General features: G+C 39.6%; 1 protein-coding gene and 2 long non-coding RNA genes across 3 annotated transcripts; 1 reads left to right on the forward strand and 2 right to left on the reverse strand.

Moving 5' to 3' along the window:
- The first annotated feature begins 147 nt into the window (after positions 1–147).
- nckipsd (NCK interacting protein with SH3 domain) lies at positions 148–12,645 on the forward strand. Its single transcript, XM_089009279.1, has 13 exons — positions 148–501; positions 1,964–2,076; positions 3,343–3,547; positions 3,748–3,823; positions 5,202–5,683; positions 7,448–7,618; positions 8,450–8,536; positions 8,663–8,801; positions 8,886–8,966; positions 9,553–9,681; positions 9,870–9,959; positions 10,036–10,208; positions 11,278–12,645. The coding sequence occupies exons 1-13, from the start codon at positions 331–333 to the stop codon at positions 11,500–11,502; spliced, it is 2,142 nt and encodes a 713-aa protein (XP_088865405.1). The 5' UTR covers positions 148–330; the 3' UTR covers positions 11,503–12,645.
- Positions 3,687–5,295, reverse strand: LOC148890119 (uncharacterized). The gene is made up of 2 exons (XR_016116566.1): positions 5,157–5,295; positions 3,687–3,793 (listed from the first exon to the last, which is right to left on the reverse strand). It is a non-coding gene; the product is annotated as an uncharacterized LOC148890119 (long non-coding RNA).
- On the reverse strand, positions 5,412–9,262 carry LOC148890120 (uncharacterized). Its single transcript, XR_016116567.1, has 3 exons — positions 9,159–9,262; positions 7,433–7,615; positions 5,412–5,545 (listed from the first exon to the last, which is right to left on the reverse strand). It is a non-coding gene; the product is annotated as an uncharacterized LOC148890120 (long non-coding RNA).
- Positions 12,646–12,711: the final 66 nt, after the last annotated feature.

Raw genomic sequence — 12,711 nt, forward strand, 5'->3', positions numbered from 1 at the left:
ACCTGGAATATACAAACTTTAGACTTACACTGTATAACTAATCACGTCCAGAAACGAAATAATTAAAAAGGACGACTTGATCTGCTTTTGATTAAAAAGACTAAGGGCGTTTCTTATCTTAAGAGCGCCCTCTAGCGATGTTGAACGGTAACGGCCTTGGGTCAGGTGATCAGATCTAAACTGCATTGTAAATAGACAGGAGGGATCCGTGGGGGCCATGCCTCCTTCGTAGTCTCTTCAAGAACACTCCGAAAAGGTCACTCATTCCTTCTCAGGGAATCCCACGAAGGTTTCTGTACAGTTTGGCTTCGTCCAAGCGTGACTAACAACATGTACCGTTCTCTGTACGCCTTCCGATCGGCGGAGCCCAACTCGCTGCACTTCGCGGCCGGAGAGAGCTTCCTAATCCTAGAGAGGAGCAACAAACACTGGTGGCTTGGCTCACGCTGCAGCTCGGGGGAGACCGGCTACATCCCCTCCTCGTACATCGAAAAGATTCAGGTAGACCGCTTTGGATGAATCTTGTGTATGAATGACAGACCCCCGTGGATTGTTGCAATGCACCAGGACTCGTTTCATTCTCATCATAAATGCGCAGTAAAGTCACAACTGTTCGACATCTGCCCATCAACTAAAATCCAACCCAATGCTACGAAAATCTATGTCTAGAAATAGAGTCGTGGACTATTGTTGACAGAATGGTGGGTAAAAGGTTGTACTGAAAATAGTATTCATATTTGGTAAGGAAATATATGAACAGTACTTTTGTTTTTCACGTGACCCCTTCCCCCGTTGTTATTGCTGTTCCTATTGGATACCAGTTAACGAATTAAAGTTCAATAACAAAAAATAGTAATAAAACGAGATTTACAATAATAGCACATTTTTTGTCGGGGGTGAACCTTTTAAAATCAGAATAAACCCAAATTATGTTTGTATAGTTGTAATCTGAGCAGAAGAAATTAATGTAGAGTTGATTTTTTTACATTATATGCAATCATTAATTGTTTTCAAGCACTTCAAAATGACACTTAAAACTAAATAAAAATATCTGCAACATATTTGCAGGAATAACTTGTGTTGTAATATATATCTAGTTAAAAATTGCGTTTGAAGACAAAAAAGGTTGTTAAAAATCAGATTGAAAACATGTATGCAGATCATGGAAAGGTTTACCCCTGTTTCATGTCTGTTTTCTAGAAATAAAAAATGGCTGACTGCTCATTTGAGATCTTCCATTGGAATCGGTCAATGTAATAATATTTCAGGAAATAATATATTAGCCGAAGTGTGTGATTTGAATAATGTGGAAGGCTAATTTTTATGTTGTACACTACGCACTGAAATGACTTTTTCATGTCGGATGTTTTGGTAATTGCACATTTCAACTCTATAACTTCAGAAGATACACTGATTATTATTATTATCATTTTTTTACATTTTCCCTTACCCCAAGTGAGGTGGGATTGGCTCCAGCTCAGCCTCAATTCTAATGAGGACAAGAACTATAAAAAATGGATGACTGTAATATATTTTTTTAACTATCCCTTCATCTATAGAACCCGTCCGACTCACATTCTTCTTCCAAGTAGTATGTTTTCCATACAGTCAGTCCTTCCCATGTGTGCGTTCTTCCGGGGATGCGTTCATCATTGAACTAGCCCCAGCATGTGACCTGCGCCACTCAGGAATGAATGTTTCCTCCGCATTGGCTATGCAGCTTCAATGAGCTCCAATTTGGAATCTTGCTGAGCATGTGTGACACTCGGTGAAAAGGCTGCTTTTATTGTTAGATAACTGACCCACTTTCTCTTTCCTTTACACCCTCTTCCCACACACAGCTTAAGGCGAGAATTTTGCTCTGTTGTCTTTAAAGTTTGATGCAAACATGAGTAAATATTTAATTTCTGCAGCTCCTCGTTTTCTATTTCTTTCCTTTTTTCCCCCGCCTTCTGGTCGCCAGGCTCCAGAGCAGGATGAAGTGTTGCAGTCCATTGACAGAGCCATTGAAGGCATCCACAATATTGCCCTAAAGAATGGAGGCAAATATAATCTGGAACAGCGGGATGTCCTCCAGTGAGTACAAATGTTCATACAGGTATTTTTTTTTTCTTCAATAGCGTGCGCTGGCTGAAAAATGGGAAATATTGAATGCCATAATGTTTTACACTTCCTGTTTTGAGGCAATGCCACGATTTCACCTCAACTGGCTTCATGTCCTACAATCGCAGTTTGTGAGTACTTCGCAGGAAAAAAAGAATGCAAAACCAAGTTTTTTTTAAATTTAAGGACAAGGTCAGTTCTCAAGTATTTTTTTTCATGAGAAATATCAGGTAAAGTCAATTGAAATAATCCCTTCCTCAGTTGACCTTTTAGTCTACACAACAAGCACAGTTTAACATGTTGTAAAGTGACTTTGAGAGTTTTGAAAGGCGCTGATAAATGAAATGTATTATTATTATTATTATTATTATTATTATTATTATTATTATGATTATTATTATCTCTTAAAGGACAACCGACGTCTCCGGACAAATTGTGTCCATAATTTGTAAAATGGCTTCAAATGACTTCTACTGAGCGTATTTTAATAAGATCCCACCGCATATAGCTATATTTTACATTTTAAGACTCACTCTGAAAATTTAAGGAGTCTTGTTTTTGAGTTGGTGACGAGTCCGTACGTGACGTCACAAAAGGACCACCCACTGACCGAAAAAAGACACATTGTTGGTCTGAGAACCGCGTTGCACCCAAAAGCTGCCAGAAGAGGGCATCCAAGCTCCATATAAGGAATTTATCAGCCTGTGTAAGCGGAGGTGGCCACAGGGGATCGCCATTTTGTGCTTCTTTTTCGTTGAGACATCTCCCCTCAATGTTGCCTCATAATGGCTTGGAATAAATTATTTCATCGATTGCAAATATGTATGCTTTCCTCTTCAGAACTATTTGAATCATATTCATAACTGGATGTGTAACAAGAAAGCATATTCTCCGAATCGGAAGCCATTGTTTTGATTCTCCAGCAATGCAAGACGTCTTGGCGTGATATCACGAACTGGGGGCGGGACTTTCTGAAAATGCCCAATTCGCAGCTCAATTTTTTTGCAGATTTTGGACACTTTAAGTCATCTTTATCGCTGTTTTGCATTTGACTAAAAATATCAGCCTGCGTGTTTTGGGTATTTTAGATGCTACAAAACGTTTTTCTGATGTCAGTTAAAAAACAAAAAAGTGACGTCGGTTGTCCTTTAAACAAGCAAAAACCCTGTTGAAGTGCAACTTTTCTGTGATGTTAAAAAAAAAATTAACAAAAGAATGAAACCCGTCCTTCTGTTCTAGAAAGTTGATCCATCACAGAAAGGAGACGCTTGCACGGCGGAGCACAGCAGGTCACTCGCAAGGCCTCCCGGCATCCAACAGCGAAATATGTCTCAGCCAAACTCCTCTACTGCACAATGGCCTTCAACGAGACTACGCAAGACAGGGAGGCATTCCCTTATCGGGAAGCATGGACAATATTCAAGGAGAGCCGGGCTTTTATCAGGTGACACTAATGTTGTGGGTTTGCCTTCGATTTTGATGGCCTTGGCGTCAAAGTATATGTTGGTACACCCCTGTTAGGAACACATTCGGCCCACTGTTTTTACAACCGCGTTTGTTCAAATATACAGTTAAATTCCCGCTTCAAAAGGAAACAAATAAGGTTTGGTGTTTATTCACTTTTACTCGCATCCGTGCCTGTAGGTGCCCCCGCAACCTCGCCGCGCCGCTCCAATCACGCCACCGCCACCTGAGAAACAGCGCAACAGCCGGCGGCCAGGTCAGTGCGCGTTGGCGTCCATTTCTCATCACGATTAGAATAATCAGAGGCTGCAACAAAACATTCTGTTCTCGACAGGTCCATCAAATATTTTCTGTTGTGACTTTTTTTTTCATTGTTGTTAGTTCGTTTTAATGCGTTTGTAGGTTTGCTTGTTTTCATTTGTTTAAATTTGTTTCATCATGACTTATTAGTTTTATTAGTTTGCATTTATTTTTGCTATTTATATATATATATATATATATATATATATATATATATATATATATATATATATATATATATATATATATATATATATATATATATAATTGATATTTACTATTAATAATTTAATTTAATATATATATAATTAATATTTATAATTCTTTTAATTTTTTTACAACTTTGTAAAATTAAAACTAATACTACTAATTACTACAATACTAAACTAATACTACAACTAATAAAACATGATGAAAAAAAATTAACAAATGAAAACAAGCAAACCTACAAATGCATTTAAAAACATATATATATATATATATATATATATATATATATATATATATATATATATATATATATATATATATATATATACACACACACACACACAGTAAAGTATCGTTATATCGATAGCGGATATATCGATAGTCCCGGTTATATCGATACTATTTCTATGCACGCACGGAGAAAATTACATGCAAACGGGGTCGGATATATCGATAGTCCCGGTTATATCGATATTTTTTCGGACTCCCTTGAATATCGATATAACGAGACTTTACTGTATATATTTTTTATATCAAAACAAATGCAGACGAATAAAACTAATACTACAACTAATGAAACATGATGAAAAAAAATAAACAAATGAAAACAAGCACACCTACTAATGTATTAAAATATATATATACAGTAAAGTCTCGTTATATCGATATTCAAGGGAGTCCGAAAAAATATCGATATAACCGGGACTATCGATATATCCGACCCTGTTTGCATGTAATTTTCTCCGTGCGTGCATAGAAATAGTATCGATATAACCGGGACTATCGATATATCCGATATCGATATAACGAGACTTTACTGTACATGTATTGTCTGTTGTCAATTGTATGTCTTTTTTTATCCACGTTATCAGTGCCTTGCACGCTGGGTCCGAGAGGACAGTAATTTCATCTGTGCTGTATGTCACGCATATTAGCATATTTGACAATAAAGCTGACTTTGATAAAACATTCTGAAATATATATTGTAATTTTAATATGTCATCTTACCAATGTATGTATTTTATTTGATTATTTTTTTTGTGGGGTCATGGGGTTTCAGTGATTACTTTGTGTCATACCCTTGATTGTTGTTGAAGTGGTGCTTCATCTCTCGTCCTCCGCAGAAGCGGATGTCCCTTCCAGACTGTCGTCTCTCCCCCCATCCCCGGTGCCTTCCCTCACAATCAGCAGCACCTCTTTAGAGTCTGCAGCGTCGTCCGACGTCAGCCTGCCAAGTGTTTCCAGCACTCCACCTCCACCTGTACCGTCCCGCGTCAAGCCTGCCGCGCCTTCGGAGTCTCCAGATCAGTCAACCCCAGGCAAGAAGAGCCCAGCCCCATGGCCTCCTCAGCAGCTTGCCGCCGAGGAGGAGCATCCGGAGAACGAATGGCCGCTCGCCCCGCCGTCAGTTGCCGAAAGCCACCCAGACAGCCCCGTTCCACCAAGCATCGGGCCTGAACTGATCGAGCTGGTCCGGAAGAACACAGGATTAAGTTATGAGATGTCGCGAGTCGCCGTCGGGTTGGTGGTGGGCCACCTGCAGACCACCCTGCCTAATTCCTCCTCCGCTTTGGAGCAAGTTCTCCTGTCGCTGGTGGAGAGCAAGGTTAGATGTGTTTTCTTTGAGTCACGTGACCTCGGTGTCACGGCCCCTCATACGCTCAAAAGAGAACTCGCCAGCCGTTTAGAATTTCAGCCGGGGCTGCTTTTAGCCGTGAGAACTTTGTTGGGGTGTTTATCGTGTCAGTCACTCGTTTTCCCTGCTCCGCTGTCTCAAAGTTGATACACGAGACTCTTGCCCCACACCGAGGCTTAAATAGTTGTCAACTGCCATTCTAAAGGAACAAGATGTAACAAGATCGGACATAAAAGCAACACATTACAACTTGATCGGCATTTGACAGAGCATCTAAACAAATTAGAATCAGAAAGCCTTTGATAGTCCCACAGTGGGGAAATTTTGTTTCTACAGCAGAAAAATTGAAAGATGTTGGGAGGGCGTCAAAAAGAAGAAAAAAAAAAAAAAAATACAGTAAAGTCTCGTTATATCGATATTCTCGAGAGTCTGAAAAAATATCGATATAACAGGACTATCGATATATCCGATCCTGCGGCATGTAAATTTTCTCCTTGCGTTCATAGAAATAGTATCGTAATAAGCAGTACTATCGATATAACCGATATCGATATATCGAGACTTTACTGTATTGCATGTACAAAAAGATGACAGAAGACTAAACTGTACAACTGCACAAAAATGTTTCAAAAACTGTACATAGTGATATGTTGATATATATCAGTCAAAGAGATATATCAGATAAAAATAGTACTGCTTATTACGATACTATTTCTATGAACGCAAGGAGAAAATTTACATGCCGCAGGATCGGATATATCGATAGTCCGGTTATATCGATATTTTTTCAGACTCCCGAGAATATCGATATAACGAGACTTTACTGTACTTGAAAATGACCTCGGGATGTCGAGTTTCAGAAGGTCCCGCCCCCTTGTTCGTGACGTCACGCCAAGACGTCTTGCCTTGCTCGCGAATCAAAACAATGGCTTCAGATTCGGAGAAGATGCTTTCTTGTTACTCATCCAGTTATGGATATGATTCAAATACAGTAAAGTCTCGTTATATCGATATCGGATATATCGATAGTCCCGGTTATATCGATATTATTTCTATGCACGCACGGAGAAAATTACATGCAAACAGGGTCGGATATATCGATAGTCCCGGTTATATCGATATTTTTTCGAACTCCCTTGAATATCGATATAACGAGACTTTACTGTAGTTCTGAAGAGGAAAGCATAAATGTTTGCAATCGATTAAAGAAGTCCTTCCGTATCAATTCGAGCCGTCAGGACTCCAATGTAGCGTCTCAGAAAATGCACAAGATGGTGTCCAAGCTCCGGAAATGGGCTGATTTGTCTGCTGGGAATTTGTGCCAACTAGTATCAAATAGTAATCTTGGGGCAACACACAATCATTCACCATCGCGTTATTTATGTGTTTTCCTTCTAATTTCGCCATCAACACCAAGTTTTCAGACCAAACAAAGTACGGCAAAATGCATTGTATGTCGCTTTCTCGGTCAGGGGCGGTCCTTTAGTGACGTCACGTACGGAATCGCCACCAACTCAAAAACAAGACTTCCTGAATATTCAGAGAGAGTCTTAAAACATGTTTTGGGGGATTTTTGCACACAAAAGTTCCACAGATAATATAATGAACTGGGTTGGTTAAAACATATGCGTTGCCGAAAAGCTTTCACTTGTACTCCAGAAGCCAATCAGAAAAAGGTCTACACAAATATAGACAAGGCCTCATCATGTGACTCCCTACCTCATATTCATGCAGGACGTAGGAGCTGTGTTGCCACGAGGTCAGTTGTGTCACGACGAGCAACGCCTGGAAGTCATCTTCAGCGATCTGGCCCGCCATCGCGACGACTCGCAGCAGCGGAGTTGGGCGCTTCACGAAGACCACGCCCTCATTGCTTGTTACCTTGAGGAGCTTCTCAAGATACTGGTAAGATACATGAATACCATTGTCACTTCCTCTTAGACGGACGGCTAAATGATTGTCCTGCATTATGGTAATTAATTTGCTATTCACAAATTTGATATAAACACTTTTTTCTGTGGGACTACTAATTAATTAATATACAGTGAGACCTCAACTTACAAACTTTTTGTCTTACAAACGCCAAATTTATGAAAATTAAACCTTATAATAAGCACTATTTTCATAATACACACCCACCACGGCTGGCGGAGTGATCTTCGGCGGAAGCACACGACCGAACAGCACCAGAGGTTAAGTTACCAACAGTCCTTATGGAAGGTGACTCTCCTTCCATAAGCCATCAACGACCATCAAAAAGGTAAATAAAACTTTATTTTACAGCACAGTTTATTTCTTTAATTACAGTCGTCATGCAATGCGCCTCTCTTTCCAAACAGAAATTACCTTCGACCTCCAACGCCATTCCATCAAGCCATAAATGACCATCACAAATGTAAATAAAGTGACTTTATGATACAATGCAGTGTATTTCTTTCATTACAATACAATAGCACATTTATTATACATATAATAAGGTATGTTGTGTGTAGTTTTAAGGCTTATTTAGTTGAAAAGTATATTTTATGTAAACCCGGGAACGGATTATTCCCATTTTAATGGTTTCCTATGGGAATTTTTTTTTGAGATACACACTTTTCGCCTTACACACTCTGTCTGGGAACCAATTAAGTTTGTAAGTTGAGGTCTCGCTGTATGTATTTATTTAGTTGTTTATTTATTTATGTTCATTTTTTTGTGTGGTTATTTGTTTGTTTATTTATGTATTTATTTCAGACTGATGCAGATCCTGAGGTGTGTAAGAGGATGTGCAAGTCCGGCGACTATGAGAATGTGCACTCATTGGTTTCTTATTATCAGATGGTAAGAATAACTCGTATCTTTAATAATCTTGTTGGTGAACCACCAGTTCACTTTCATTCGTCACGGCAATGTTATGTATATACACGCATGGCCTTGGTTCCTTGTTGATTTCGCATAACCGCTCAGGAGCTTCGCGTGTCTTTGCGACTGCTGCTGCTGAAAGTCTTTGGAGCCATGTGCAGCCTCGACGCTTCGCTCATCTCCACCCTCCTCAACTCCATCCTGCCGATGGAGCTCGCCAGAGACTTACAAACTAACACACAAGGTGGGTGGACGATTCTTTACTTTGTATTCTAGTGTGTACATATATTTAATGATGACTATGTGTTGTTTGTATCACATTGCTCAGAGCACCAGAAGATGTGTTACACAGCCTTGGTACTTACGATGATTTTCTCAATGGGGGAACAGGTGCCATATCATCACTATGGTAAGAGTCTTGATAATGAGAAGGATGATAAGAATGCATAAAGCATATACTCCGAATCTGAACTCTCTGAAGCCATTTGTGATGGTCATTTATGGCTTGATGGAATGGCATTGGAGGTCAAAGGTCAAAGGGAATTGCATGAGGACTGTAATTAAGGAAATAAACTGTGCTGTAAAATAAAGTTTTATTTACCTTTTTGATGGTCGTTGATGGCTTATGGAAGGAGAGTCGCCTTCCATAAGGACTGTTGGTGCTGTTTGGTCGTATGCTTCCGCCGAAGATCACTCCGCCAGTCGTGGTGGGTGTGTATTATGAAAATAGTGCTTATTATAAGGTTTAATTTTCATAAATTTGTCGTTTGTAAGACGAAAAGTTTGTAAGTTAAGGTGTTTGTAAGTTGAGGTCTCACTGTACTAGGCTTTTCTGGTTTCAAAAGTTGGCAGGTATGAGAATGTACCACGTAATGTACCATGTAATGTAATGTAATGTAATGTAAAGAGAAGTGTACCATGCGTGTTGAGGTACTGAATATTGTCTCAACGGCCTACTGTCGTTTTGACGTGGTCATCTCGCCCCGCACATTCAGAGCACTTGAATGGCGACTTTGTTCGGTTCCTGATGGACGTAGTGGAGGACGGACATCCCTCGGATGCCACGGAGCAGTTGCCTGACCTCTTCCTCAACCTGCTGCTGGCCTTCAACCTACACCATACGGGTGACCACTGACAGCGCACACGTTTTTGTCCGCATAAACGCTTATAATTGGGGTGTTGAAATTTCATTGGGGTGGCTGATCATCAGAGTGGAATTACATTCAGACACCCCTCGAGGTCCTACAGCTGGCAGATCACGTTTCACTCCGTTAGGTTCTCTCTCTGACTCATTTCCCGCTGTGTCACGCAGCGCCGAGCAACAATGCGATCATGCACCAACTGAAGAAGAAGAATGTCAAGATTCTGACCGAAAAAGTGCTGCTGCTCCTCAACCGAGGAGGTACCCCCTTTTTTACCACCGTCCATCCTCCTGTCTTACACACTACCGCCATCATTTGATATTCACTCCTCTGCAGACGACCCCGTGTGTATGTTCAAGCACATGCCGCCTGCGCCTCACGCCGTGCTCAAGTTCCTGCAGGATGTCTTTGCCAGTGAGGAAACGGCTGACATCTTCTACCGCACCGACATGATGGTGATGATTGACATCGCGGTGCGGCAGATCTCTGACCTTTCACCCGGAGACAAGGTGAGCTGGAGAGACTCTAAAAGCTGCATAAAAATGGTCTCGTGCCAAACTAGTGACTTATTAGTCAGTCTCTAGCTTTGACGTCATCTTTGTTTAAAAACTGTCAAAATGTATATCTCAAGATAATAATAACAATAATAATACAAATACTACTAATACTAATAATAATAATAATCGTCATAATCCTAATAATAGTAATAATAATATGATTATGAATATTATTGTAACAAAATAATCAAATATAGACATTGATATTCAGACTCAAAGGAGTGTCAGCGCAGAGCGCATGTCGAACTGTCGCAGCTTGGAATTGAAGTGGATTTACGCGGGACAGGACATGTGAGACAATCTCTTTTTGTGAATGCTAGAGCTTTGTGTTTGTTTTCAAAACTTAGCTTGTAGCAGACGTGCATATTTTACCATGACATCCCTGATCCACTGGTAAAAAAGATGCTTTAATCATCCGGTCTTTCATCTAGAACGGCTTCGTGTAACAAAGAGGGTGCTTAAGATTGAATGACTGTGTCTCTGTCTTTTGTGTTGTGTCACATTCTGTTATTTAGTTGTTTTTATTGTTTTGACTTCAAGATGGTGCCGCGAGAGTGGCTGCCTTTACAGCAGCTCCTGTATTTTGTTTTTGTACTTCTTCCTTTCCTCTTACTTTCATCACTTTACTGCTGTGAAATGTACATTTCTTCACTGCGAGACTAGTAAAAACAAATCTAGTCCAATCCAAATGTGACACACGTCATGAATCTTTATGGAAATTAATAAATGAATTATATTGATAATTTTTTTTTTTTTAATTATTTTCTATGCATTTGTTGACTTTTCAAAGTTATAACAGATCTTCTTTTCAGCAAAAATATTTTAAAATGATAATAATAATAATAATCATATTATAATAATCATTAAAACTCCCAAGGACACTTTACAGTCAGGATAAATGATGGTCTCGTCCTTGCATTGGAAAAACCCTGTCAAATGTGTTCATATTTTTTTTCTGTAAAAATTGCCATTAACAAGACTTTCCTCCACTTTTCTTCTTTCTCACTTTCTCCATCCAAAGCTCCGGATGGAGTACCTCTCCCTCATGCACTCCATCATGCGCTCAACAGATTACCTAGACCACCAGCACCGGCTCCTTGACTTGCAGGGGACGTTGCAAAGGATTCTCAAGGAGGAGGAAGACCCCGGGGAGGATGAAGGGAGTGCTACGGCCAAACAGATGGATAAACTCATTGTGCAACAGATCTACAAGGAGTTCCCGCATATCAGCACGGGGCAATACTAACTCATCATAGCAGGATTACAAGGCTTGCTGCCAGGGGGGAAACAATCACTTTGGGCCCTGTCGCTTAAATACCGCAAATGGACAATACTACTTTCTATATGGCCCTGTTGAATATTACTCATATCACACACTGTAATCCACTGCAAGGTTCGGGAAAAGTGATACCCTGAATGGTGGAAGACATAATCACTTGTGCAGGTATATGCCGATGTTTCCTTGGACTTGTGTCCACTGCTGCAGCATGCATGGGATGTGGTAGAATTGGTTACTATTATTTGACAAAGCTGTGTTTCTATGGTTGAATGAGGGAAAAGTCGGATGAATGCACAAAAAAAAACAGCGAGTTCAAAGTTTGTGATCCCAAACTATAGGCCAAAATAACATAGTTTGACTCATAAGCAATAATCAGCCTTAGTAAATGCATTGGGGTTTCTTCTATTGAAGTAATATTAACTATGTGGTGAACATATTCTAACCAAAATGCACTCAACCATTTGCAATCGTGCCATGTAATTATGCTGTCAGTGCTCAGAGCAGTATTTTCATTACAAAATAATAATAGAGTATATTCTCTTTAAACTGACTTTTTACTCCACCCAACCCCAAGGTGCTTCATCACTATCAAATGCCATTGGAAAATAAGTACAACAAGATTAACAGGTTGAGTGTTCCTGACACATCCGCTTCTCGCTTGTCTTGTGTGCTCACTTACTCAAACCGCTACAAGCATTTAACTTTATATCTTAACAGAATGAAGCATTTTAGTCCTTAGTGCTGCATTTGACATGCAATAGAGCTTTGCAGCTTGGTTCTTCCATTACGGTCTTTGGCAAACGCTGATGAGTTCCATTTACTGACGTTCATATCAAATAATTTAACAGAAATGTCATTGATTTATTTACATTGTGTTGTCGTTGTCTTATCATATTGAAAGTTAATACTGTATATGTCTGTGACATGGTTTCTTTGTCTGAAAACATCTGTTGAATGGTAAACGATACCTTATATATTTTTTTGTATTTCGTTCCAACATCCATTCATCAGTTATGTTTGTTTACAGCTAGCGTTAGTGAGAAGTGAGATGGACATCCCTTAACTAAAGTAACATGCTCAAAGAGACTAATAAAGATATTTTTAAAAGTGGACGTTGGTGAGGTGGTCATATTTATTGAATGTTTTTATGTAGAAGGAGAGAGAGAATGTACGTGT

The sequence above is a fragment of the Hippocampus bargibanti genome, linkage group LG12, assembly GCF_051943395.1.
Source record: "Hippocampus bargibanti isolate YZ-2025 linkage group LG12, ASM5194339v1, whole genome shotgun sequence".
Taxonomy (NCBI): domain Eukaryota; kingdom Metazoa; phylum Chordata; class Actinopteri; order Syngnathiformes; family Syngnathidae; genus Hippocampus; species Hippocampus bargibanti.